The sequence below is a fragment of the Taudactylus pleione genome, unplaced genomic scaffold (genome assembly GCF_031769625.1).
Source record: "Taudactylus pleione unplaced genomic scaffold, aTauple2 ptg001956l, whole genome shotgun sequence".
Taxonomy (NCBI): Eukaryota; Metazoa; Chordata; class Amphibia; order Anura; family Myobatrachidae; genus Taudactylus; species Taudactylus pleione.
This window is the reverse complement of record NW_028286352.1, coordinates 4,240,765-4,265,757: the sequence shown is the minus strand read 5'-3', so window position 1 is coordinate 4,265,757 and position 24,993 is coordinate 4,240,765. Positions and strand designations below refer to the sequence as shown.

Genomic DNA, 24,993 nt, shown 5'->3' with positions numbered 1-24,993 from the left:
AGTACAACAGAGAGGGCTCATACTGAGGCTGCACACGGGCCCCCTCCTCTCTTAAAAAAAGCCCCCGATTCCCTTCCACATGTGCACTTACACTAGGGTTAATATTTATCAATAGTAAATTAACCCCTGTGTTTTTTTGATTGTGGGGGGAAGCCAGAATACTCGGAGGAAAACCCCCAAGCAAACATGGGAAGTACATGCAAACCCCACACATAGTGCTCTGGTTGGAATTGAACTCATGACCCCAGTGCTATGAGGCAGCAAAGCTAACCACTTAGTCACCATGCTGCCCAATCTATAAATCTTTCCTCTCTGTAGCCCCAAAAGCTATTCTTTCTCAGGACTCCATGCTACATCTAACAACAGCCAATGTATCCTCCCCTCACACCCTGTTAAATCACAATAAATACCAGCTTCTAAAAATGAACAACCAGATTCTGTCTATCATTGATGCAATATAGGAATGATAGCTTGAATGATGCCTGGTTCACTTCTTACCTCACCAACCGCTCCTTCTCTGTGTCTTCCTCCGGCTCCACCTCCCCCCCTTCCACCCTTCCTGTTGGTGTCCCACAGGGTTCTGTCCTGGGCCCACTGCTCTTCTCCCTGTACACTTCTAAACTAGGAGAACTCATCAGCTCCTTTGGCCTCCAATACCACCTCTATGCCGATGACACACAACTATACCTCTCCTCTCCTGAACTCTCCCCTTCTGTCCTCTCTCAGGTAACCATTTGCCTCTCCGCCATCTCTTGCTGGATGTCCGAGCGCTCTCTGAAGCTCAACATGGACAAAACCAAACTCATCATCTTTCCCCCTAATAGTCTCCACTCCAACCAATCTCGCTATCACTGTTGACAACACAATCATCTCTCCTGTCTCCCAACTTCGCTGCTTAGGTGTCACCCTTGACTCCACCCTCTCCTTCACACCCCATATTCAATCTCTGGCTCAATCCTGTCGGCTCCAGCTACGCAACATCACTCGTATTAGGCCTTTCCTCTCCCAGAATGCTACCAAACTGATTATTCATTCACTAATCATTTCTCGGCTTGACTACTGCAACCTTCTCCTTACTGTCCTCCCATGTTGCCATCTTCCTCCCCTCCATTCTGTTCTCAATGCGGCAGCTAGACTTATATTCCTCTCCCGCTGCTCCCCTCTGCCAAAACCTGCACTGGCTCCCATTCCCCTACAGAATCCTCTTCAAACTCCTCACCTTCACATACAAGGCCCTCTCTAACTCTACTGCTCCCTACATCTCAAACCTAATTTCCTTACATACTCCCTCCCGCTCACTTCGGTCTGCCAATGACTGTTACCTCTCCTCCACCCTGGTTACTTCATCTCATGCACGTATCCAAGATTTTGCTCGTGCAGCCCCCCTTCACTGGAATGAGCTCCCTCGCTCGATCAGGCTCTCCCCGACCCTGCAGAGCTTCAAACGTGCACTGAAAACCCACCTGTTCACCAAAGCATACCCTTCCACCACATAACCATGTTACCAGGTCTCTGTCCCTCCCGCCTCAGCCATCTCTACCTTGCTTACTTCCTGCACTCAGGTCCCCCTCTACATACTCATGCCTCACGTCATCTGTCTGTCTTCCCTTTCCCCTAGATTGTAAGCTCCTAGGAGCAGGGTCCTCCTCCCCACTGTCTCACAGCCTTCTTCTCTAGCACTTCTATGACAGCCCTCACCTTCCCAGCTGTATTGTGTATGGAGAATTGTGTTGCTAATTGTTACTTGTGCTCTGTTTATAAGTTGGTTACTGTATTGTAATGTAATGTTCTGTGTATCCTTTACTGTATGTACGGCGCTGCGGACCACTTGTGGCGCCCTATAAATAAAATGTAATAATAATAATAATAGCTTTAGTAATAGCTCCCTTCCTGAGTGTCCGTTCTATATTAACTACCTTTAGTCCATGGTATAATTAATTTCAGATATACTCGTCATAAAACGCCAAAGTCTGAAAATGTGAATTGATGAACTAAGATGCAGGAGTAAAAGCAGGCGGCCAAATTACTGACATAATTAAAAAGACCCCTGTTAATTGCTAAGAGAGGTCCCATGGTACATTCACAAATTTTGGAGGGTTACGCAAAATTGTAGGAAACGTCACGTTGGCATTCTGGCTTTGGTGTGTGATAAAGTCAGACAGTGTCTATGCAACAAGAATCACATATGAGACATTTCTTGTCATGGTTACAGCCTGAAGGTCAACATAGGGTAGTAATCTATAATCATGTAGTCATAATAATGATAACGCATACATTTGATATGATGCATGTCACAGTGCTTAGATGTTTTTTCTTCGATTATAAACCATCTATTAAATAATCTTATTAGAATGTTGGTTAGAACTTATTTATATACATATTGTGTATTTTTGGTCTATTTGACAACTTTAAACTTTATTATTTGAAAACTGTTCATGTTCTAGGGGTGAACCTTCTTCAGGCTGCTGCGCATGAGCTCGGCCATTCCTTGGGTCTAGATCACTCTACCATTCCCGGAGCTCTCATGGCCCCAACTTACAAAGGCTACAAACCAACGTTCCAGCTTCACCAAGACGACGTTGAAGCCATACAAGCGCTGTATGGGAAACCTACAGCAAAGAGTAACACAAGCTCAGCTTCTCTTCCAACAGCAAGTAGCTCCAAAGCCGTCACGTCTGCCGCTGGGAAGAAGGACACCTCTCCTGCCAAAGTAGCAGAAGACAAGAAGGACCCGAAAAAGCAGTCGATAGTCATGCTGTGTGGTGATGAACCTATTGACACTTTTGTATCTACCAAGAGTGGTGCAATTTACTTATTTAAAGGTAAATGGGCTTAAAAGAAGCAGACGCGTTTATCTTTTATCACTTGGGGCGGGACGCAACAAGCATCGCATTTTGGATGGGATGCATTCCGCCAATGATTGCATGCATACTGGTGTTTAGGGGATGTCATTTGCCGCCGGTCTCAATACAGACACCCGAATCCTGGCAAGGGACTTAAGATAGGCGTTGAAATACCGACGCCTATCTTAATCCCAACGCCGGAACGCCAGCCCGAACGAGGAGCGCCCTTAGCATTAACCGCATGGGGGAGGGTTAGATATAGGGAGTGTAGCAGGGTTAGGTTTAGGTTTTTTAGGCTTAGGCACCCCTAGGGGGAGGTTAGGCTTAGGCACCCCTAGGGGGAGGTTAGGGTTAGGCACCCCTAGGGGGAGGTTAGGGTTAGGCACCACCCTTGGGTTTATTGGGCTAGCGACAATTATTTGCGGCAGTCTTTTTTTCTGCCGTTATTGTTACCCTTGTGAGTCCTAATTAGGGAGACTCACAGTCACATTTAGGCTTGCTCTGACCCTAGCAGCGCCCACATAAGCACACCGTAAAACCTTGTAACACCCCCCTCCCGGGAGGGTTTGGTTTAGGGTGCGGTAAGGGGGGGTTATAGTTAGGCACCCCCAGGAGGGGGGGTTGTTAGGGTTAGGCAGCACTTAGGGAGGGGTAGGGATAGGGTACTTACTTGCCCTGTTGTTATCTTCTCCCTTGGGGCTGCCGGCGTCGGGATATGATCCGCCGCCGGGACTTCATACCCATTCCGGTGTTTAGTAATGTTGCATGCATGAATATGTAAGCAAAGGACAGCTCTCCTGATCCTTTGTGGTATGAGGACTTCCGGGTTTATACACCTTCCGGGTTAAGCCCATACACTTCTGTTAGCCAATGCCATCTATAGAGCTTGGTGCATGCAGGAATTAGTGGTCAAACCTCCAAAAACATTTTTTAGCTTAGTGCAATATAAATGTAATGTAAGCAGACAATATGTTTTGCTTATAGATGATTATTTTTTATATGGAGCTGCTATTCTATGTAAATTACAGTAGGTGATGGGGGAGGTGCCTGGTCATGCATCCACCAATGTTAACTGCTGATAGGGAAGACCTTATCATATTTCATATCTAAGAGGTGACTGGCAAACAAGAACACACCCTACAGATAGTTCATTCACATACTCCTACTGTATCGTCAAATCGTGCCAAATAGCCCAATTTGGTGCACTATGAACTTTGAGACTAAACAGCGCCAAGCATCCCGCCATGGTTGTGTACTGGACTTGTGACCCTGGTGCTGGCATTGCATGCAGTAGCTGAGTGTGACTCGGACTGTAACCTGGGTAAAAAAGGTAAACGGCTGAGGATTGAGTGATCTGAGTAGCGTGCCATATATCACACCAGGCAGAATCATGCATAAATAATATTACATTTCATGTGCCAGAGTCATATGCACAGACGTATCTGCAGAACAAACTACAAAGAAAGTAAAAAACTTGGATAACGGGGCCAATACATCTCCAATGGATTGCCCCAATTCCCCGTTCTGCTGACATCGGGGTTGGAGAATCGGGGAAATCCCAACATGTTGGATAATCTTGAGTCCCAGATTCCGGCCCAGAAATGGTTGGAATTAGCAAGTCGAGAATTTTTAACATGTTGATTTCCCCGAGGGATTGGCGATCATCGATGTCCGAGGATCGGTAGTTTGATTGCTGGTCACCGGATCAGATCGGCATTGGGGAAATCGAGGAGCTGATGTATGGGTCCGCATTACTTTTGGGTCTATATAACTATAACAAGACTCTGTTTATTTTATAGGTGAGTATTTCTGGGATCTCAGTCATGGAAAACTGCCAATGACTCCAAAAAAGAAACATCCGCAGCTGATTTCTACCAAATGGAAAGATCTTCCGTCGTCCATTGATGCAGCAGTGAGAATGCAAAATCCATCCGCAGACCAAGATGGGAAAATCTTCTTTTTCAAGGTATTTAATTCTACTCAACAAAGCCGTGCCACATGGACACACACATTAGGGATTTATTTAATAAGAAACCAATTAGCCTACTAGTACTGTATGTCTTTGGATTGTGGAAATTGGAAATCCACTCAGACAGGGGGAGAACATGCAAACTCAATACAGATAAGGCCTTACTTGGGAATCTAACTCTTGACCCCAGCGCTGTGAGGCAACAGTAATAACCTACAGTGTTACTTTCTTTCAAAAGTTTGATTATCCATTATACAATAGTGCTACCTATTTACTAAGAAAAATTTATAGTTATTTTTTTTTTCACTGATTGAAATTCCGTTGTCATTACTATTTATGATACATGCTTTGCATGGGGAATTTTTTTCTCACGAAAGCCGATGATAGCCAACGACTCTTATAACTGGTGGGGGCTACAACTAGTAACAGCAGTGCCATTGGAGGTGGTGACCCCCTATTATTATTATATTATTATTTTTATTTATATGGGGACACAAGGTATCCATAGCATAGTACATAAGGGATAAAACAAACCCAAACCAAAACATTACGTAACTACAAAAGTAACAAAATTCCATATAGTGGTGAGTCTGTTGTGGTCATGCCTGACTGCTCTGATGCCACATGCCAATAAGGGAGAACTACTGTGCATAAGGGACACGACTGTGGCATAATGTGTACAAGGGGCACTACTGTGTAGCATAACGTGAATTGTGGGCACTACTGTGTAGCGTAATGTGAATTGTGGGCACTACTGTGTGACGAAACATGAATAAGGGGCACTACTAATGGGGGATCCACAGCATACACTAACTCTTGGTGCCATGACTGCTCGCTACGCCTCTGCCTAACCTGCGGTTACTCCCAGTCAACTTGTGAAACACCATTCTAATTCATTCATTAGGGCTACTGAAGCTGCAATAAAATTACTACTGACCATTTCTAAGTTTTTACATATAGATATATATATATATATATATATATATATATATATTTCGACTTTGCCTAGAGTACTTAATCTACATTTCAACTGTTGGTAACCACCACAGGTTTATAAAATGCCTTGGTGTTTTTTTTTTTTTTTTTAAATGTCCTGATGACTTTTGCACATCAGCACAAATCGTTGCCTATCTCGGTTCTATATAGGAAGGAATAGAAGGTTGTCTTGCTTGCCTGTGATGAATGAGTATTGATACTGTAATGAGGGTAACTCTATTAGACCATTGTGCTAGGAATCCTGGTCACTATAGCTGGGCAGGCTATGATGGTCCCAAACAATATAACGGTGCTTACATTGGACGGAGACAAGGCTGCGGCTACGATGTCTTTACATGTGCCCATATCACAAACCCTTGGGCGATACGATGGACTCCATAGCACCGGGAGCTGGGTAAATGTGGAAGCTACTATAGCCCTAGTTTGGATCTCCTGCAGGCATAACGATATTAAGCGTCATTGGCATTCACATATAAACCTCTTGGTATAAAATATAACCATGTAGTACTAATTCATTGTCATTTTAGGGATCAAGTCAATTAGATGTGAGCTTGCAAAAGTGAACTTGCATCATAAAACTAGCACAGTGGCAATGCGCTCACCCGAGAAATGCGAGATTCAGTTAGAAATGATTATTCGTGGAACTCCCCACACAATCACATATTTGTTTCTACAAAGTCTATGAAACAGTGGGGAAATCATCCTGAACCCCAAAAAAGTAAGATAGCAGGACAGAATAGACTGTTAGTGACCATAATTAAAGCACTGGAAGGTCTTAAAAGGTTTAAAATTATATATTTTTTGTTTTCTTTGTCAAATATTTTCGTAATGGTGGAAAAATGATATCCAGCAAGTGTTTTTCAGCAAAGTAAAGTCTTTGCAGTATTTTGTGGTACAGACAAAAGTCTGTAGAGTGATTTTTTTTGTGTTTTTATAAAAGTTTGTAAAATGTTGAAAAAAAACAATTGTAACACCCACCTGTTCAAAAAGCACTCTTCTGTCAATATACTTCACCATACCTGTCCCCACATCATTTACACCTCCACATACATGTCCCACATCATTTACACCTCCTCATACCTGCCTCACATCATTTACACCTCCACATACCTGCCTCACATCATTTACACCTCCACATACCTGTCCCACATCATTTACACCTCCTCATACATGTCCCACATCATTTACACCTCCTCATACCTGCCTCACATCATTTACACCTCCTCATACCTGCCTCACATCATTTACACCTCCACATACCTGTTCCACATTATTTACACCTCCACATACCTGTCCCACATCATTTACACCTCCACATACCTGTCCCACATCATATACACCTCCATATACCTGTCCCCACATAATTTACACCTCCACATACTTGCCTCACATCATTTACACCTCCACATACCTGTCCCCACATCATTTACACCTCCTCATACTTGCCTCACATCATTTACACCTCCACATACCTGTCCCCCACATCATTTACACCTCCACATACCTGTCCCCCACATCATTTACACCTCCACATACCTGTCCACATCATTTACACCTCCACATACCTGTCCCACATCATTACACCTCCACAAACCGGTCCCCACATAATTTACACCTCCACATACCTGTCCCCACATCATTTACACCTCCACATACCTGTCCCCACATCATTTACACCTCCACATACCTGTCCCACATCATTACACTTCCACATACCTGTCCCCACATCATTTACACCTCCACATACCTGTCCCACATCATGTACACCTCCTCATACCTGTCCCACATCATTACACCTCCACATACCTGTCCCCACATCATTTACACCTCCACATACCTGTCCCACATCATTACACTTCCACATACTTGTCCACACATCATGTACACCTCCACATACCTGTCTCACATCATGTACACCTCCTCATACCTGTCCCACATCATGTACACCTCCTCATACCTGTCCCACATCATTACACCTCCTCATACCTGTCCCACATTATTACACCTCCACATACCTGTCCCCACATCATTTACACCTCCTCATACCTGTCCCCACATCATTTACACCTCCTCATACCTGCCTCACATCATTTACACCTCCTCATACATGTCCCCCACATCATTTACACCTCCACATACCTGTCCCCCACATCATTTACACCTCCACATACCTGTCCCACATCATTTACACCTCCTCATACCTGTCCCACATCATTTACACCTCCACATACCTGTCCCACATCATTTGCACCTACACATACCTGTCCCACATCATTTACACCTCCTCATACCTATCCCACATCATTTACACCTCCACATACCTGTCCCACATAATTTACACCTACAAATACCTGTCCCCACATCATTTACACCTCCTCATACCTGTCCCCACATCATTTACACCTCCACATACATGTCCCACATCATTTACACCTCCTCATACCTGCCTCACATCATTTACACCTCCACATACCTGCCTCACATCATTTACACCTCCACATACCTGTCCCACATCATTTACACCTCCTCATACATGTCCCACATCATTTACACCTCCTCATACCTGCCTCACATCATTTACACCTCCTCATACCTGCCTCAAATCATTTACACCTCCACATACCTGTCCCACATCATTTACACCTCCTCATACCTATCCCACATCATTTACACCTCCACATACCTGTCCCACATAATTTACACCTACAAATACCTGTCCCCACATCATTTACACCTCCTCATACCTGTCCCCACATCATTTACACCTCCACATACATGTCCCACATCATTTACACCTCCTCATACCTGCCTCACATCATTTACACCTCCACATACCTGCCTCACATCATTTACACCTCCACATACCTGTCCCACATCATTTACACCTCCTCATACATGTCCCACATCATTTACACCTCCTCATACCTGCCTCACATCATTTACACCTCCTCATACCTGCCTCAAATCATTTACACCTCCACATACCTGTTCCACATTATTTACACCTCCACATACCTGTCCCACATCATTTACACCTCCACATACCTGTCCCACATCATTTACACCTCCACATACATGTCCCCACATCATTTACACCTCCTCATACTTGCCTCACATCATTTACACCTCCACATACCTGTCCCACATCATTTACACCTTCACATACCTATCCCACATCATTTACATCTCCACATAACTGTCCCCACATCATTTACACCTCCTCATACTTGCCTCACATCATTTACACCTCCACATACCTGTCCCCCACATCATTTACACCTCCACATACCTGTCCCCCACATCATTTACACCTCCACATACCTGTCCCCACATCATTTACACCTCCACATACCTGTCCCACATCATTACACCTCCACAAACCGGTCCCCACATAATTTACACCTCCACATACCTGTCCCCACATCATTTACACCTCCACATACCTGTCCCCACATCATTTACACATCCACATACCTGTCCCACATCATTACACTTCCACATACCTGTCCCCACATCATTTACACCTCCACATACCTGTCCCACATCATGTACACCTCCTCATATCTGTCCCACATCATTTACACCTCCACATACCTGTCCCCACATAATTTACACCTCCTCATACCTGTCCCCCACATCATTTACACCTCCACATACCTGTCCCACATCATTTACACCTCCACATACCTGTCCCACATCATTAAACCTCCACATACCTGTCCCACATCATTACACTTCCACATACCTGTCCCCACATCATTTAAACCTCCACATACCTGTCCCACATCATGTACACCTCCTCATACCTGTCCCACATCATTTACACCTCCACATACCTGTCCCACATTATTACACCTTCACATACCTGTCCCACATCATTACACTTCCACATACCTGTCCCCACATTATTTACACCTCCACACACCTGCCCCACATCATGTACACCTCCACATACCTGTCCCACATCATGTACACCTCCTCATACCTGTCCCACATTATTACACCTCCACATACCTGTCCCCACATCATTTACACCTCCTCATACCTGTCCCCACATCATTTACACCTCCTCATACCTGCCTCACATCATTTACACCTCCTCATACATGTCCCCCACATCATTTACACCTCCACATACCTGTCCCACATCATTTACACCTCCTCATACCTATCCCACATCATTTACACCTCCACATACCTGTCCCACATCATTTACACCTACAAATACCTGTCCCACATCGTTTACACCTCCTCCTACCTATCCCACATCATTTACACCTCCACATACCTGTCCCACATAATTTTAACCTACACATACCTGTCCCCACATCATTTACACCTCCACATACCTGTCCCACATCATTTACACCTCCTCATACCTATCCCACATCATTTACACCTCCTCATACCTGTCCCCACATCATTTACACCTCCACATACCTGTCCCACATCATTTACACCTCCTCATACCTATCCCACATCATTTATACCTCCACATACCTGTCCCGCATCATTTACACCTCCACATACCTGTCCCTACATCATTTACACCTCCTCATACCTATCCCACATCATTTACACCTCCACATACCTGTCCCCACATCATTTACACCTCCACATACCTGTCCCCACATCATTTACACCTCCCATACCTGTCCCACATCATTTACACCTCCACATACCTGTCCCGCATCATTTACACCTCCACATACCTGTCCCCACATAATTTACACCTCCTCATACCTATCCCACATCATTTACACCTCCACATACCTGTCCCCACATCATTTACACTTCCTCATACCTGTCCCGCATCATTTACACCTCCACATACCTGTCCCCACATCATTTACACCTCCCATACCTGTCCCACATCATTTACACCTCCACATACCTGTCCCGCATAATTTACACCTCCTCATACCTATCCCACATCATTTACACCTCCACATACCTGTCCCACATCATTTACACCTCCACATACCTGTCCCGCATCATTTACACCTCCACATACCTGTCCCCACATCATTACACCTCCACATACCTATCCCACATCATTTACACCTCCACATACCTGTCCCCACATCATTTACACCTCCACATACCTGTCCCCACATCATTACACCTCCACATACCTATCCCACATCATTTACACCTCCATATACCTGTCCCACATAATTTACACCTACACATACCTGTCCCCACATCATTTATACCTCCTCATACCTGTCCCCACATCATTTACACCTCCACATACCTGTCCCACATCATTTACACCTCCTCATACCTATCCCACATCATTTATACCTCCACATACCTGTCCCGCATCATTTACACCTCCACATACCTGTCCCTACATCATTTACACCTCCTCATACCTATCCCACATCATTTACACCTCCACATACCTGTCCCCACATCATTTACACCTCCACATACCTGTCCCCACATCATTTACACCTCCCATACCTGTCCCACATCATTTACACCTCCACATACCTGTCCCGCATCATTTACACCTCCACATACCTGTCCCCACATAATTTACACCTCCTCATACCTATCCCACATCATTTACACCTCCACATACCTGTCCCCACATCATTTACACCTCCACATACCTGTCCCGCATCATTTACACCTCCACATACCTGTCCCCACATAATTTACACCTCCTCATACCTATCCCACATCATTTACACCTCCACATACCTGTCCCACATCATTTACACCTCCACATACCTGTCCCGCATCATTTACACCTCCACATACCTGTCCCCACATCATTACACCTCCACATACCTGTCCCCACATCATTTACACCTCCACATACCTATCCCACATCATTTACACCTCCACATACCTGTCCCACATAATTTATCAGATTTTTGAGCTTTTAAGATAAAAATCACCTGACAACTGATATTTTTATTGTCTAAATAATATTATTTGAACCTCTTAAAGTGCCTGATTATTCATTGGGAGGGGTGTCTGAGGTTCTGCACTGTGTATCAATATTTTTATCTCCCTACCTGTTCACCTGCTCAGGATCGGGTGCGCACAAAGAAACGTGAATTCGCTGGTAAAATGGATTTGGAGTTTGGGGTTGAATTACAAATTCACCAAGAAACTTTATTGTCAATGTCCCATGTGACAATAACTCGCATCTAAGGTTAAGTGACCAAGGACGTTATTTTTATGTTGCGCTGCTGCTGTTTCGGTGTATTAGTAACATGAGCACTTGTGAAATGTTCTGTTTGCTAATGTATAGATAAGAAACATAAAGTCACTCTCTGGGCTAACATTGCAAGCTGTCAGATAGTGGGTACAAAGCCTTGATGCTCTAGGTAGACAGTACAGACATAACAGTCTACCCATATGACCAGCGGTGCAATAGCTAAATAAATAATTACCCAGCTAGTATTTGCAATATGCATTCAGTTAGCAAGATAGCAAATTAGGTTAGTTTCAATAACTGTTATCATCTATTCAGCTTTTAAACACATGAAGAAGGAATCTTTCAATGTGCACAATAAACCCCAAACAAATAAAAAATTATATGGATGAAACCTTTTCAGAAAGAGTTTTATATTTCATATCTGTATTGTATCTTGTAAGCTCCAAAGGCAAAGTAACAAATGATGGTAAAGTGATGTGATCTGGGTTACAGTTAAGGATACTGCAGCATTAGAATGTATCTCCTATCAGCATAAACACTGAGGGTTTCATTCTGGGTCGGTTACAGCTCCTTTCACGGCCGCAAATAGCAAATTTTGGCATGCCGCACACACGCCGAAAAAATGTAGTAATTTTTGTGTGTGTCTGGCCGATTCTGTATTGGCAGGATCCAGAAGCATCACCGGGTCTGTTGACACCCAGTCAGGGCCGTAGCTAGGGTAGTGCGGCCGGTGCCATCGCACAGGGCACCACAGGGCAGGGGGCGCTGTTTGGGCCTGTCAAATTTCTGTTTATTATCATTCTTGCTTGTAGCTTCCTCTTATTTCATCCCCAGCATCTCCTGGCCTCCCCTATCTCTTCCCTGGCCCTTCCCCATGAGGCCATGGCCCTTTTTTGGGTGCATTATGTCCCTTTGAAAAATGAGGGGGCGCCAATGCTCTTTCTGGCACAGGGCACCAAAATGTCTAGTTACGGCTCTGCACCCAGTGCTCACTTTATATCCCCCCTGCACGTCCAAAAAAGGAGGCATGGCCTAAAATAAAGGGTGGTGGATCTCAATTGCATCAAATCGTGTGCTTGTCTAGCAACACCAGAGATGGTGGGCTGCCACCAGAGACAATGCCGGCTCCTTCGCAGTGACAGGAGCCGGGAGCTGCAGGAGAATGTCACACCGCAGCCCCTAGCTCCTGTCGGTATGCAGTCGGGATGCCGACAGTCTAAATGCCGACCGTCGGCATCCCAACTGTCTAATCCCGGCAAGGGTCTAATGACAGGCGTCGAAATCCCGACACCTGTCATTTTACCTACTTCGGGAGCCCGGCATCCCGATCGAAGGTAAGCCGGGCGCGGACAGCCGCAGGGGGGGAAGGGTTAGGTTAGGGGCTCTCGGGGGGATTTAAGGTTAGGCACCCCCCCGGGAGGGTTAAGCCAAGGGAAGGAGGGGGGTAGGCACCCCTGTGGGGAGGTTAGGGTTAGGCACCCCCCCCCCGCAAGGGTTAGGCTAAGGGAAGGGGGGGTTAGGGTTAGGCACCCCCTGGGGGGGAGGTTAGGGTTAGGCACCCCAGGGGGGAGGTTCAGGGTTAGGCACTAGACTTAGGTTTAGGCTGCGGGGAAGGGGGGGTTAGGTTTAGGCTGCGGGGGAGGGGGGGTTAGGTTTAGGCACTTACAGGGTGGGTTAGGGTTAGGCACTTGGGAGGGGAGGTTAGGGTTAGGCACCCCTAAGGGAGAGTTAGGGTTAGGGGGGGTTAGGTTAGTGAATAGGAAAATACTTACCTGTCGGGATTAGAACCACCGGTCTTCCAGCTTTGGGATTAGCGTCCGGCGGTATTTCATACCGATCCCCTCCTGTCACTGAGGAGGAGCCGGCATTTTGGTGACACCGGGGTGCAGCCCCGCCCCCATAGTGACGCCACTGGCTGGGTCTCTCTTTGTGTGAAGTGGGCATTTCATGGCGGTAACTGGTCAGCGACCATGAAATCGCATGGAACTGTTCCGTCTTGTGGTTATGTCGTGGCCGTGTAGCTATGCTTCCGTGCTATTATCGAGTGTACAGAGAATGCAAGCATGTTTCTGATAGGTCACTTGCACCCAGCACGGGGCTGGTGCAACTGGCGATGCTAATGATATTTGTTGCTGTGGACGGAAAAACAGTGGACGGAGCGACTTCCCGCTTAAAACCCTACAGATCCTTGCACTAGCCCTATGGAAACTGGCGGTAGCATAAAGCAGTAAATCTGGTATCCATGGGTTTACGAAAAATGGCCACTTTGCTTCCGATTCAAAATCAGCCCAAGTGACATGCCCTGGTATATTGGTATATAGATCGTGATCCACATCAGTCGCCGGAATAGGACGCCAATGTTGGGCAACCTGGATGGCCAGCACACAGTGGCCTAATTGGGGACTCTTGATCTCATGCTCTTCATCCCTGCGTTTGTCACGAGACATGAGTGATTGCAGAGGCTGCAAGCGGCTTATTGAGGGCCTCATGTATCAACGAGTTTTATCATTCACAACAAGTGATAAAACTTGTTGTGTATGATAATGGTGCTCCAGCCAATCAGCTCCCAACTGTCATCGGTTTGAAAAATGACAGTTGGGAGCTGATTGGCTGGAGCACCATTTATCATACACAATGTGTTTTATCACTTGTTGTAAATTATAAACCTTGTTGATAAATAAGGCCCTTAACATTAAATTGTCAGGCCTTTAGCAACGTATTTTTGGGAGGTGGGGCAGATATATATGTTCCTTCCTTCAATAGGTCAATGTGAACTCTGATGTCCCCCTCACTTGCCCTGAAGAGTAGGCAACAGCATTATTGCCTTACCTCCAGGCCATGGTCCCGGCCCTTTATGAGCACGGGATTAAGGTGCGTACACACACACGAGATATCATCTTTGAACGATAACAATATGGTTAAATGATATATCGTTCCCTGTGTATGCAATGAATGACCAAGGATGCGTTCTCCCGCTGGACGATAACGATATAGTCCATGGATGCAGGCCAACCTGGATGATATCGTTCATTTTCCATATGGGAGAACGATCGTTGGTCGTTGAAGATATCTTTGGTGTGTGGATGAACGATATTGTTCATCCAGCACACTGGGAATTTCAAGGGTGATCGTTCAGCGATATCGTTCACTGAACAGATGGTCCCGTGTGTACCCAGCATAAGAGCTGTGCAATGTGGCTCTTGTCTGACACTCACTTTTTTAACAAACCTACTGCAAACAGATGATAAAGTTGATCATGACATTTTACTCCATATATGAAATTTTACAGTTTTAGCTTTTGTTTTCCTTTGCAAATGTAGCTCACTTGTGATTGCTGTTTACACAGGGGACTCAATATTGGAAGTACGACAATGATAAAATAGAACCTGGATATCCAAAGCTGATAAATCAAGGATTTCCTGGCATTCCAAACAGTGTGGACGCCGCTTTCACTCAGCCTGCGATTGTCGCCAAAGGAGGAAAAGTCATTCGGGAGGAGAGGATTTTCTTTATAAAAGGTAAAAGGATTTTTATTAATCTTTTGGGGCAAATTGTTTAATGTGTCACAAATACAATGTGATATATCCCGTCCCTATTTGCATGCATACCAACATGCAGCAATACTTACCCACCGGAACAGCACTTCCGATATACAGCTGTGTTCTCTAAGAATTGACTCCTGGGTTCATGACCCAGGAACCCTAATGCGCTTGAGTGGCCATCAGCCACTACATGTGCAAGCTGTGGGGGAATGGACTTCTTAGCCTATAAAAGCCTATGAGCTTCTTTTTGTAAGATTTTTGGAAGCGTGCTGCATATGGGCACATCTGACTTATTGTGCCACGGGTTTGCACCAGATATCTCCAATACACTTTGATACCCTTAATATGAAAAAAAATTGCAATCGATCAGAGTTGGAGCATTCACTGCTAAGAGTCGCCCTTGAGGGAGGAAATTGCAGTGTAGCATATCCTGAACTGATGTTTTTGTGAACACACTCTGCATTCCAAAAGATTTTATTTTCTTGACCTCCTGCAGGCAGGGGAACATAAATTGGCCTTTCTGGAAATTAGGGGAGTTATATAACATAACCATGGTATCCAGCCCTTCCAGTTGGTCAAGAACAAAGTCTGCTTCCCCTGTAATACCCGTAAGCAACAAGCAGAGACAGAAGCTACTTTTTACTTAATGTTACAACTGTGAGGCAGTCACTACTGTAGACCTTACTTAGGTCACTCTCTATTCCATTGACCCTAGATGTTAGCATGTGCCAACTCACTGGTTGAGTCCATTAGTGGTGAAGAAATATTAATGCTGGTTTGCTACTGTCATGTACAGCTACAGCAAGGATTGATTTAGGTCACTTGCCAGAGATTGAAACGCTTCGTAAGCCTCGAAGGAACTAAAGATTGGTTTCAGCAGAGGTTCCCAAACGCGGCCCTCAAGGCTCCCCAACAGTTCAGGTTTAAGAGATATCCATGGTTGAGTACAGGTGGTTAAATCAAATTGACGGAGGCACTTTTTAAGTCACCTTTGATCAAGAATGGATATCCTTAAACCTGGACTGTTAGGGTGTCTTGAGGACCGAGTTTGGAAACCTCTGGGACTGTTTATTGCAAGCAGCAAAGTCTTTTGTCTGAAGCGCCTTCTTAAAAAAAAATTCCATTAAAGATTAAAATCAGTTTTATATGTTTATTAGCCTGCAGTCTGTGCCAGCCATTAATACAATAGACTAGTGCCGTAGCAGGGCGTAGAATGTCCCCATCGCACATGATGTCAAGTGCCAGGACCGTAAAGATGGGTGCCAGGCACGTCCGGTGCAGCTGGGTTCCTCTCCAGGCAACCTGCAAGCTGGAAAAGAGTGCAGTCGGGGCAGCAAACAATGCCTTGGGCAACGGCCCCCTGGACAACGGCACTGTACACACACACCTTGTTGCAGCTCTGCAATAGACAAGAGATCTCTCTATTCATTGACTAACGTACACATTGAGTAAGATGGGCCACATTCTGGAGGATTAAACCGGTTAAACATTAGTGTTCATTCTAGCATCCTGTACCTTTCACAACCCGAGCAGTTCCTCTTTCCTGCCTGGGGTGTTACTCTCTGATCTGGTGCTTCTAGCATACTCAGCTGATTCAACAACCTGCTGAGATACAGACCAGAGTGTACTAGAAGCACCAGAGCAGAGAGTGACACCCCAGGCTGGAAAGAGGAACTACACAGGCTGTGACAGGTGCAGGGTGCTAGAATGAACACTAAACCTACAAGTCAATTTCCTGTATTGCAGGCTCTCTCTATACCACTTTAAAAAAGTCAGCCTACAAGATTAGCGCACATATGGCAATTTGATTACCGATCACCCCAATCTGTGAACAACCACAGACCAATAAGGACATGATTAAATATGCCCTGTAAAGCGCTGCGCTGAGCACAGAGTAAGTGAGGGTTGATAGGGGTAATGTTTTTGGTCATCTACTATATTTTATGCATTGTGCTCCAAATGATGGACTAAAACATTATCTAAATAACAATATTTCTGTAAGTAACTTGTGTTTCATTATTTAAACTTTAACTCTTTTTAAAAGGAAAAAAGTTCTTCTTGTACGACCCAGCCGCAGGGAACAGCTCGAGCCCACAGTCACTGCAAGAAGATTGGGTTGGGGTGAAGCTGCCCATTACTGCCGCACTCAGCCTGAAGAATGAGATGTACCTCATCGGCAAGAAGAAGTTCCAGAAGATTCTCCTGCTCACTTACTCACAGAATCGGGTGTACGGCAACATTCACCAGGCTAAGAATCTGGATCAGCTGCTCGCGTGCGAGTCTACCAAAGTGTAGTTATAGACAGCGCACACGGGCGCCATGCATCAATGCCCATGGTCTATTAGTGTTCACACGAGTGCTACTGCTGTAATATTGCCTGCAATTTTTCAAATGTTTTCGAACTTATTCACTATTATTTTGAATGTAAAAATTGTGCAAAAACTCTGAGATAATTAATTACATTACAACCAATCAGACATTTGTTTTTATTGCGTAATACATGGTAATCGCTGATTACTTGCTGTGTTGGTCGCAGATGTTCTTGGTACATACATTCATAGGGGGATTTTTCTTTCCCCCTGCATATGTTGAGTTGGGGGCTTCTCAAAATGCATCCAGCCTAAATACAGTACTATTTGCACCAGGTGTACCTCAGAATAACGCATATAAACTGACACCCCACAATAGCGTGTAGTAGATGACTGGGCAGGTTTAGTGATAAAAGCTAAAGTCCCATTACCCTTTTTGTACATTGTAAACTTATAATAAAGGGTCATAAACATGAGAGAGAGGTTTGCTTTTACAGTGCTATTAAGAGCCACAAGTCACATGTTCCATATGAAACATAATTAAATATAGATGCTAAATACAGATTCAGTTAAATTCAAAAATTATTTTCCCTATTAAAAATAACATAAAATGGAGCTGTCAATTATACCCCTCTCACACACAGCCTACATACACAGGTTTTTGCCGATGCACCGACCCGGGTCTCGACTCTGTGTGAAAGCAGGTCGCCTCTAGTCTGAATGGCATAACCCAGGTCGTGATGACCCGGGTCATGCCTATAAGGGTCCGATTGGCCAGCTCAGTGGCGCTTGGAGATGACATCATCTCCAAGCATCCTCTGCTGACTGACAGAAGACCTGGGTCACTGCAAGACCCAGGTCCGGTGTGAAGGGTGACGACCCAGGAATAACCTGGGTCGTCACCCATGTGTAAAAGGGGTAGCCCGGCTTCAACCCGTGCTCGTTGTACTGGGTCCACGCTTGGTTGAAGCTGGGGCTTTATGTCTGAAAGTGGTATTACTGGGAATAGGCAGCCATGATTCCATATAACACAGCTAATCAATTATGTGCTGTCAGCTGGAGTGGATGATACACGGACAGGATGTGATCACAATGTCGACTGTTATGTCGATATTGTTAAATTGTACACATTGAACATGTCGGCATGTGCAGGATACAGACATGTTCACAATGTCAACATTTGAAATGTCGATATGTAAAATATCGACATTGGACTCGTACCGGAGGAGGATGTCAGTGGTGTAACAGGGCTGCAGTGCCTGAGGACACCCAGAGAGCGGCTGCACAGATTGCAGGGTGCCTGTCTGGAGCATTGAAAGGACACTGCGGGCAGCACTGCAGCGATCCTGGCTGCAGAGTGCCAGTCCGGGCACCCTGCTAGTAAGAAGCCAGGGCAGTGGGGTAGCAATAGGGGCCACCCCCAGAGTCCTGCGCTTCTGTGTGACAGCAGCGCTTGCACACCCCTAGTTACAGCCATGGAGGATGGTTAGGGTTAGGCACCAGGAGGAGAGTTTGGGTTAGAACATGGGAGGATAGGTTAGGGTTAAGCACTAGGGGTAGGGTTAAGGCAGGGCCGGCTAGAGGCATGTTCGACCAGTGCAGTCGAACAGGGGGGCCACCCTATAGAGGGCGCACTCCTCCCAAGCATTCCAGTTTTCAGCGGGACAGTCCAGTTTTTCGGGCACTGCCCCGCTGTTCCAGCTGCAGGGCAAAGGTTGGGCACCTCTGCAGCCATGTGGCGGTGCCGGCCATAGAGAAGAGGAATGGATGCCGCGCGTATACACGCGGCATCCATTCAGTGCATGAAGAGGGCTGGGGGCTCGCATTAACTGGAGGTGTACTATACGGACACATCCCCAAATAACTGCATTTAGGGGCCGTGACCTATGGTAATTGGTTCACACCCTCATTTCGGTCGGTAAGTGGCGACTAGGTATCATCCTGCCAGGGGTGTTTCTAGAGAGGAGGGGGCCCGTGTGCAGTCTCCGACATGGGCCCCCTCCTCCCTGGCCGGCAGCGCACTGAGGTGTGCGCGGCCAGCGTCGGAGTTATAGACCCTGGGCACTAGAGTGCACCCAGAGTCTATAGAGTATGCACAAGTCATCGGGAAAATAGCCGTGGCGGCCATTTTCCCTGTACTGCTCATGCGCAAACGACGGCCATTTTCCAGTCGTTTTTAGAGAGCCGGACCCCTCCTCTGACGTGGGACTCTGGAGAGGTAAGTATGCTATGGGTGCAGGGTGTGCGGTCCCTCTGGACCCAGGGTTCCGTGTGCACCGCACACCCTACACCCATTATAGATACGCCCCTTCATCCTGCACAGGGCGCGGCTCACCCTGGAGTCAGCCCTGGGCTAAGGTTAGGGGTTAAGCTAGCCAATACATCTCACGATTATCTATCCAACCATTAGCGATATAAACGCTGCCAGAAGCGCCACTGGATCTGCCGAAAGTCATCACCTTAATGCCGGACCTGGACGACGCAGATATCCCACCAGGGACGTTTTGTCGACATTCTAATCATGGTAACATTTTTTTCAGTGTCGTCATGCTGCATGTCAACGTTATGAATGTACTCGGACTATACTTACCTGCCCCAGCTAGGCAAATCCAAGACATGAGTCAAAAATATGGGCGTGCATGCGTGTACAGAACCAAAATACATACTGCATTTTGCCCAAAAACATAAGGCAGATGATCAGCTGTAAATGTGCTCCAATGATGATAATTATCCCTCTTTAGCTTATTAACGACAGAAGTAAGAATGATAATAGGGACCGGCTTTTAGCTTTGAAGACTAAGGGGTCTATTTACTAAGCTATGTTAGGAGATGAAGTGAACGGTGATAGGGTACCAGCCAATCAGCTCCTAACTGTCATGTCTCAGCCTGTGTTTGAAAAATGACAGGAGCTGATTGGCTGGTACCTCATCACCGTTCACTTTATCTCCTAACACAGCTTAGTAAATAGACCCCTATATGGTTTATTTAGTAGCTGGCTGCTTGTAAATAACACAGCTAACCAGCGTGTTTATGTCAGAAATTTAAAAGGATAATAACACGGCTATTAAAAGCATTGACCTTTTACATTGACCTTTTACATTGACCTTTTAGTGAAAACTTTAAACATTCTGCCGCTTAGTAAATAAAGAGATGTTTTCCAACTCCAGCCCCCAGGGACCCTAACAGTGCATGTTTTCCAGGTCTCCTCAGTATCACAAGTGAAATAATTAGCTCCAGCTGTGGGTATTTTAAAATGTGCCAGACAATAATGAATACACCTGTGCACCAACTAGGAGATCTGGAAAACATGCACTGTTAGGAGTCCCTGAGGACTGGAGTTGGGAAACACTGGGGTAGAGTGTACACTCTGTACTTTTTACTATGCAAGGCTATCAGTATGAATTTTCTTTTCTACATTACATAAGGCAGGTAGCATGTACTTTGGATCTGAGATTGCATCAAACATGTTACTGTTATCTTATATACATAATGCTTTACTTTTTGTGCAGTCTAGGAGCCGTATTCAATTTGAACCGAGCTGCGATACTTTTTCGTGTCCCAGACTTTTCGCCTGTTTTGTAGGCGGAAAAGTATTGCGCGCGTGCCCGCTTACCCTGTATTCAATTTGAACGTACACGAAAACGGGACTTGGCGAAACTTGAACAGGCGGAAAGTATTGTCAGATTTGGGGAAAAAAACCTGATACCCCCCAAAAGATGCTCTGACATAGGGGTTAGCTATGGTACCCCCCGATTTGGCTTGCTGAAGGTATTTGGTGTTTTTAAACGGGCTCAATAGCTGCTAAATAGCATTTTTCTATATGTGATGCAGAATAGTATTCAGGAGTATTTTTTCCAGAAAATAAGTTATCCCAGCAAATTTGGGGTACTTGAAAATTGGGGTCAGCATATTTAAAAGTTGCTAAAGTGAAGTTGAAAAAATCGTGAAAAATCCACCTGCCGCAAGCACCTGTAATGAAAAAAAAACACCTGGGGCATACTTGAGTCAAGTTCGCTAGTTTTTAACTTGTCCTCCAACATTTTTTTTTTTTGCCCCCAAGATTAAAGTGATTTTTTTTTTAGGTGTTCTTAAGTGTTTTTTAAAAAATGTTGTACAGTTTACCTTTGGGGGACTGTCTGAAGGCTGCACGGGGGTTCCCGCAATGTTGCACCCCAAAACCCCAATTCTGCACTTTTTTTACACCTGCTATTCATAGGCAAAACTTTTTCGCCTATTACATTGCATTGAGGCAGAAAGTCTTTCAAATTGAATACGGGGTAAGAGCAAAACAGGCGAAAATGACGTCATCGGCGAAAAAGTATCGCGGATCCGGACTTTTTGCCTCAAATTGAATACGGGCCTAAATCTAAAACACTGTAATATGAATAAAATATGTACTGTAAAATGTATGATTATTGCAATGCATACTTACCGACATTTGACTTCTCCCCGGGAGAAGCCCGGGGAGAAGAAGCAGATGGGAGTTGGGGGCGAGGCCAGGCCGGTTGCATTATTAATCCCCGCCCCCTCATTGCAATTTGCCGTGAATGGCGCATATTAAAATAAGGGGCAGGGCCAAATGACGCGATTCTCATAGAAACGCGTCATTAGGTCACGCCCCCTACTTGCGGGCCCGCCGGTCCGCAAGAAAATTCTCCTTATTCTGCTCACTTCACTAGGAAGTGGGAAGAATGTGAGAGGAGTGCCTACCCTTCCGGGGGGGGGGGTTACCTGAAATATCTGGTAATCCCGCGACTTCCGGGAGGGTAGGCATGTATGCTGTAATGTAACTGTCCGGAGAATTCACATTTGCTGAGATAAAACTCTTTAGTAGGAATGTCCAAATATCAGCCTTCACCATAGCAGAGGTTTTAGGAGGCAAATAACAATAATAAACATTCTAAACCAGTTCAGCTATGACTCCGTAATCACGCTGACCAAAAAAAAATAAAAAAAAGTGAGGGTCCCAGCGGCCCCTCACTTTAAAAAATTGGGGTCCTACTCCGCAGTTTCTGGGTCCCATCAGAATGTATGCTTTTGAGCTCCCCATATGCCATGAGACCACCTCACATGCCCTTTATATGCAACAAAGGTACGTTATGTAGCAATCTAGCTGTACCCCTGAGCTGCGTTGCATGTGATGTGCTACTAACAATGCAATATTTAGGAAAAAAGTACACTGTCATGTGATACCCATTGTGAAAAGCATCAAGGGTGGAGACAAAATGGTAAGACTATGAGGACAACGGTAATCACCCAAGTTCTGTCTCTCCAGTGGAAAATAATAATAATTATTTTCTTCACAAAGTGGCAAAAAAACCCCCTTAAATGTACTAATGTCAGACCTCCGGTGCATGTAAAAAAAAATAATACAAAAATAAAACATGATTGATAATGTAATTTAAAAAAAAAAACATAAAAAAGGACATACAGTATGTATATATTTAATTAAATAATAAATTGTATATATAATATTTTTAATGTTGCTGCTATTGATATAAGGAGCCACAGTGATTTGGACACAAAAGTAATACCATACAGTCTTTTAAGGGGCCTATCCATTACCCGACCAGGAGGTTTTGGTAGCATTGTTCACAAAGTCAGGTAATGGATAATCAGCAAGGACCAGCGATGTGCGTGCACGCTGGGTCCGTGCTGTCCCCGACTGTCTACTGAACATGCCCGTCAACCTGACGCCGCTCGTCAGGTTCCCCATGTTCCGAGATAGGAGGTCGGGCTCCTGCACTGAGATGTTCAGTGTGGGCACCGCACCTCAGCGACCTGAAGGTCTGAATACTAGACGTTCAGACTTTCAGGTCTCCTTGTCTTCATCCGGACCTGACTCGGCTGTCTTTGACGGCGTGGCTGTTGAGACGGCCATGTTAAGGTCCAGGGGGTTTTCCAGCTCGGTAGTGCGTACCATGCTAAGAGCTCGGAAACCGTCTTCCGTGAGAATATACCATCGCGTGTGGCATACGTTCTTCCAGTGGTGTCGACTGAGAGGTTATGCACCGTGGGAGTTTCGTCTGTCTCGGATACTCGCCTTCCTACAAGCGGGACTAGACCATGGGCTTCGCCTTGCTTCTTTGAAGGTGCAGGTTTCTGTCTGTCTGGTTTCACCGTAGGATTGCTACAATCCCTGATGTGCGCACCTTTATGCAAGGTGTTCTGCGAATTCAGCCGCCATTTGTTCCACCTGTGGCGCCTTGGGACTTGGCTGTGGTCCTGAGGGCTCTCCAAGGACTGCCGTTTGAACCACTGGGTTCAGTGGATCTTAAATGGCTAACAGCTAAGACTGTTTTCCTTCTGGCCATAGCTTCGGCCAGACGTGTTTCTGATTTAGGGGCTCTCTCTTGTAGACCCCCTTTCTTGATTTTTCATGGGAACAGGGCAGTGCTACGCAGTCGTCCTGACTTTCTTCCCAAAGTTGTTCCCCAGTTTCATGTTAACGAGGAAATAGTTGTTCCGGCTTTTAACTCACCCGGCCTTTCAGTGGGTGAGGCCACTTTGGATGTTGTGCGTGCCTTAAGGACTTATGTTGACCGCGCTTCTTCGTTTAGGAAGTCGGACGCCTTGTTTGTCCTCTATGGCTTCCGTAAAAAGGGTTGGCCTGCTTCAAAGCAAACTTTGGCAGCCTGGATCCGTATGGCTATTTCAGAAGCTTATCTTCATGAAGGCCTGCCGGATCCTCCTTCTGTGAAGGCTCATTCCACTAGGTCTGTGGGTCCTTCGTGGGCAGCTCGACGTGGTGCCTCTGCAATCCAGATCTGCAAGGCTGCTACATGGTCCTCTGTCCATACCTTCGTGAGGTATTACAGGTTTGACACCTTTGCCTCTCAGGATGCTTCCTTCGGGCGGCGGATTCTCCTTTCAGCACAGGAGCGTCCCCACCCTTAAAGGATACTGCTTTGGGACATCCCCAAGGTATCCTGTGGATACCCAATGGACCCTGAAGTAGAAAATATGAGATATGGTAAGAACTTACCCTTGTTATCTCTATTTCTACGAAGTCCATAGGGTTCCACAGGACTCCCGCCCTGTCGCACCTGTGCTGCAGATGGGCTTTGCTCTGGTCACCGGTTTTTCCATCTCCCTCTGGTGAGAATGTGATTCTTGTGTGTGTCCAGATCTTTCTTCTCTCTCTTCCTTCTCCTCC

General features: G+C 45.6%; 1 protein-coding gene across 1 annotated transcript in view; it reads left to right on the top strand.

The window, feature by feature from the left end:
• Positions 1–18,000, top strand: part of LOC148436119 (matrix metalloproteinase-18-like) — a 57,353-nt gene extending 39,353 nt beyond the window's left edge. Inside the window, exons 5-8 of the mRNA XM_088465297.1 lie at positions 2,445–2,822; positions 4,643–4,809; positions 15,333–15,504; positions 17,573–18,000. Of these exons, the coding sequence (XP_088321423.1) occupies positions 2,445–2,822; positions 4,643–4,809; positions 15,333–15,504; positions 17,573–17,823 (968 nt within the window). The 3' untranslated portion in view covers positions 17,824–18,000. The remainder of the gene's footprint in view (positions 1–2,444; positions 2,823–4,642; positions 4,810–15,332; positions 15,505–17,572) is intronic.
• Positions 18,001–24,993: the final 6,993 nt, after the last annotated feature.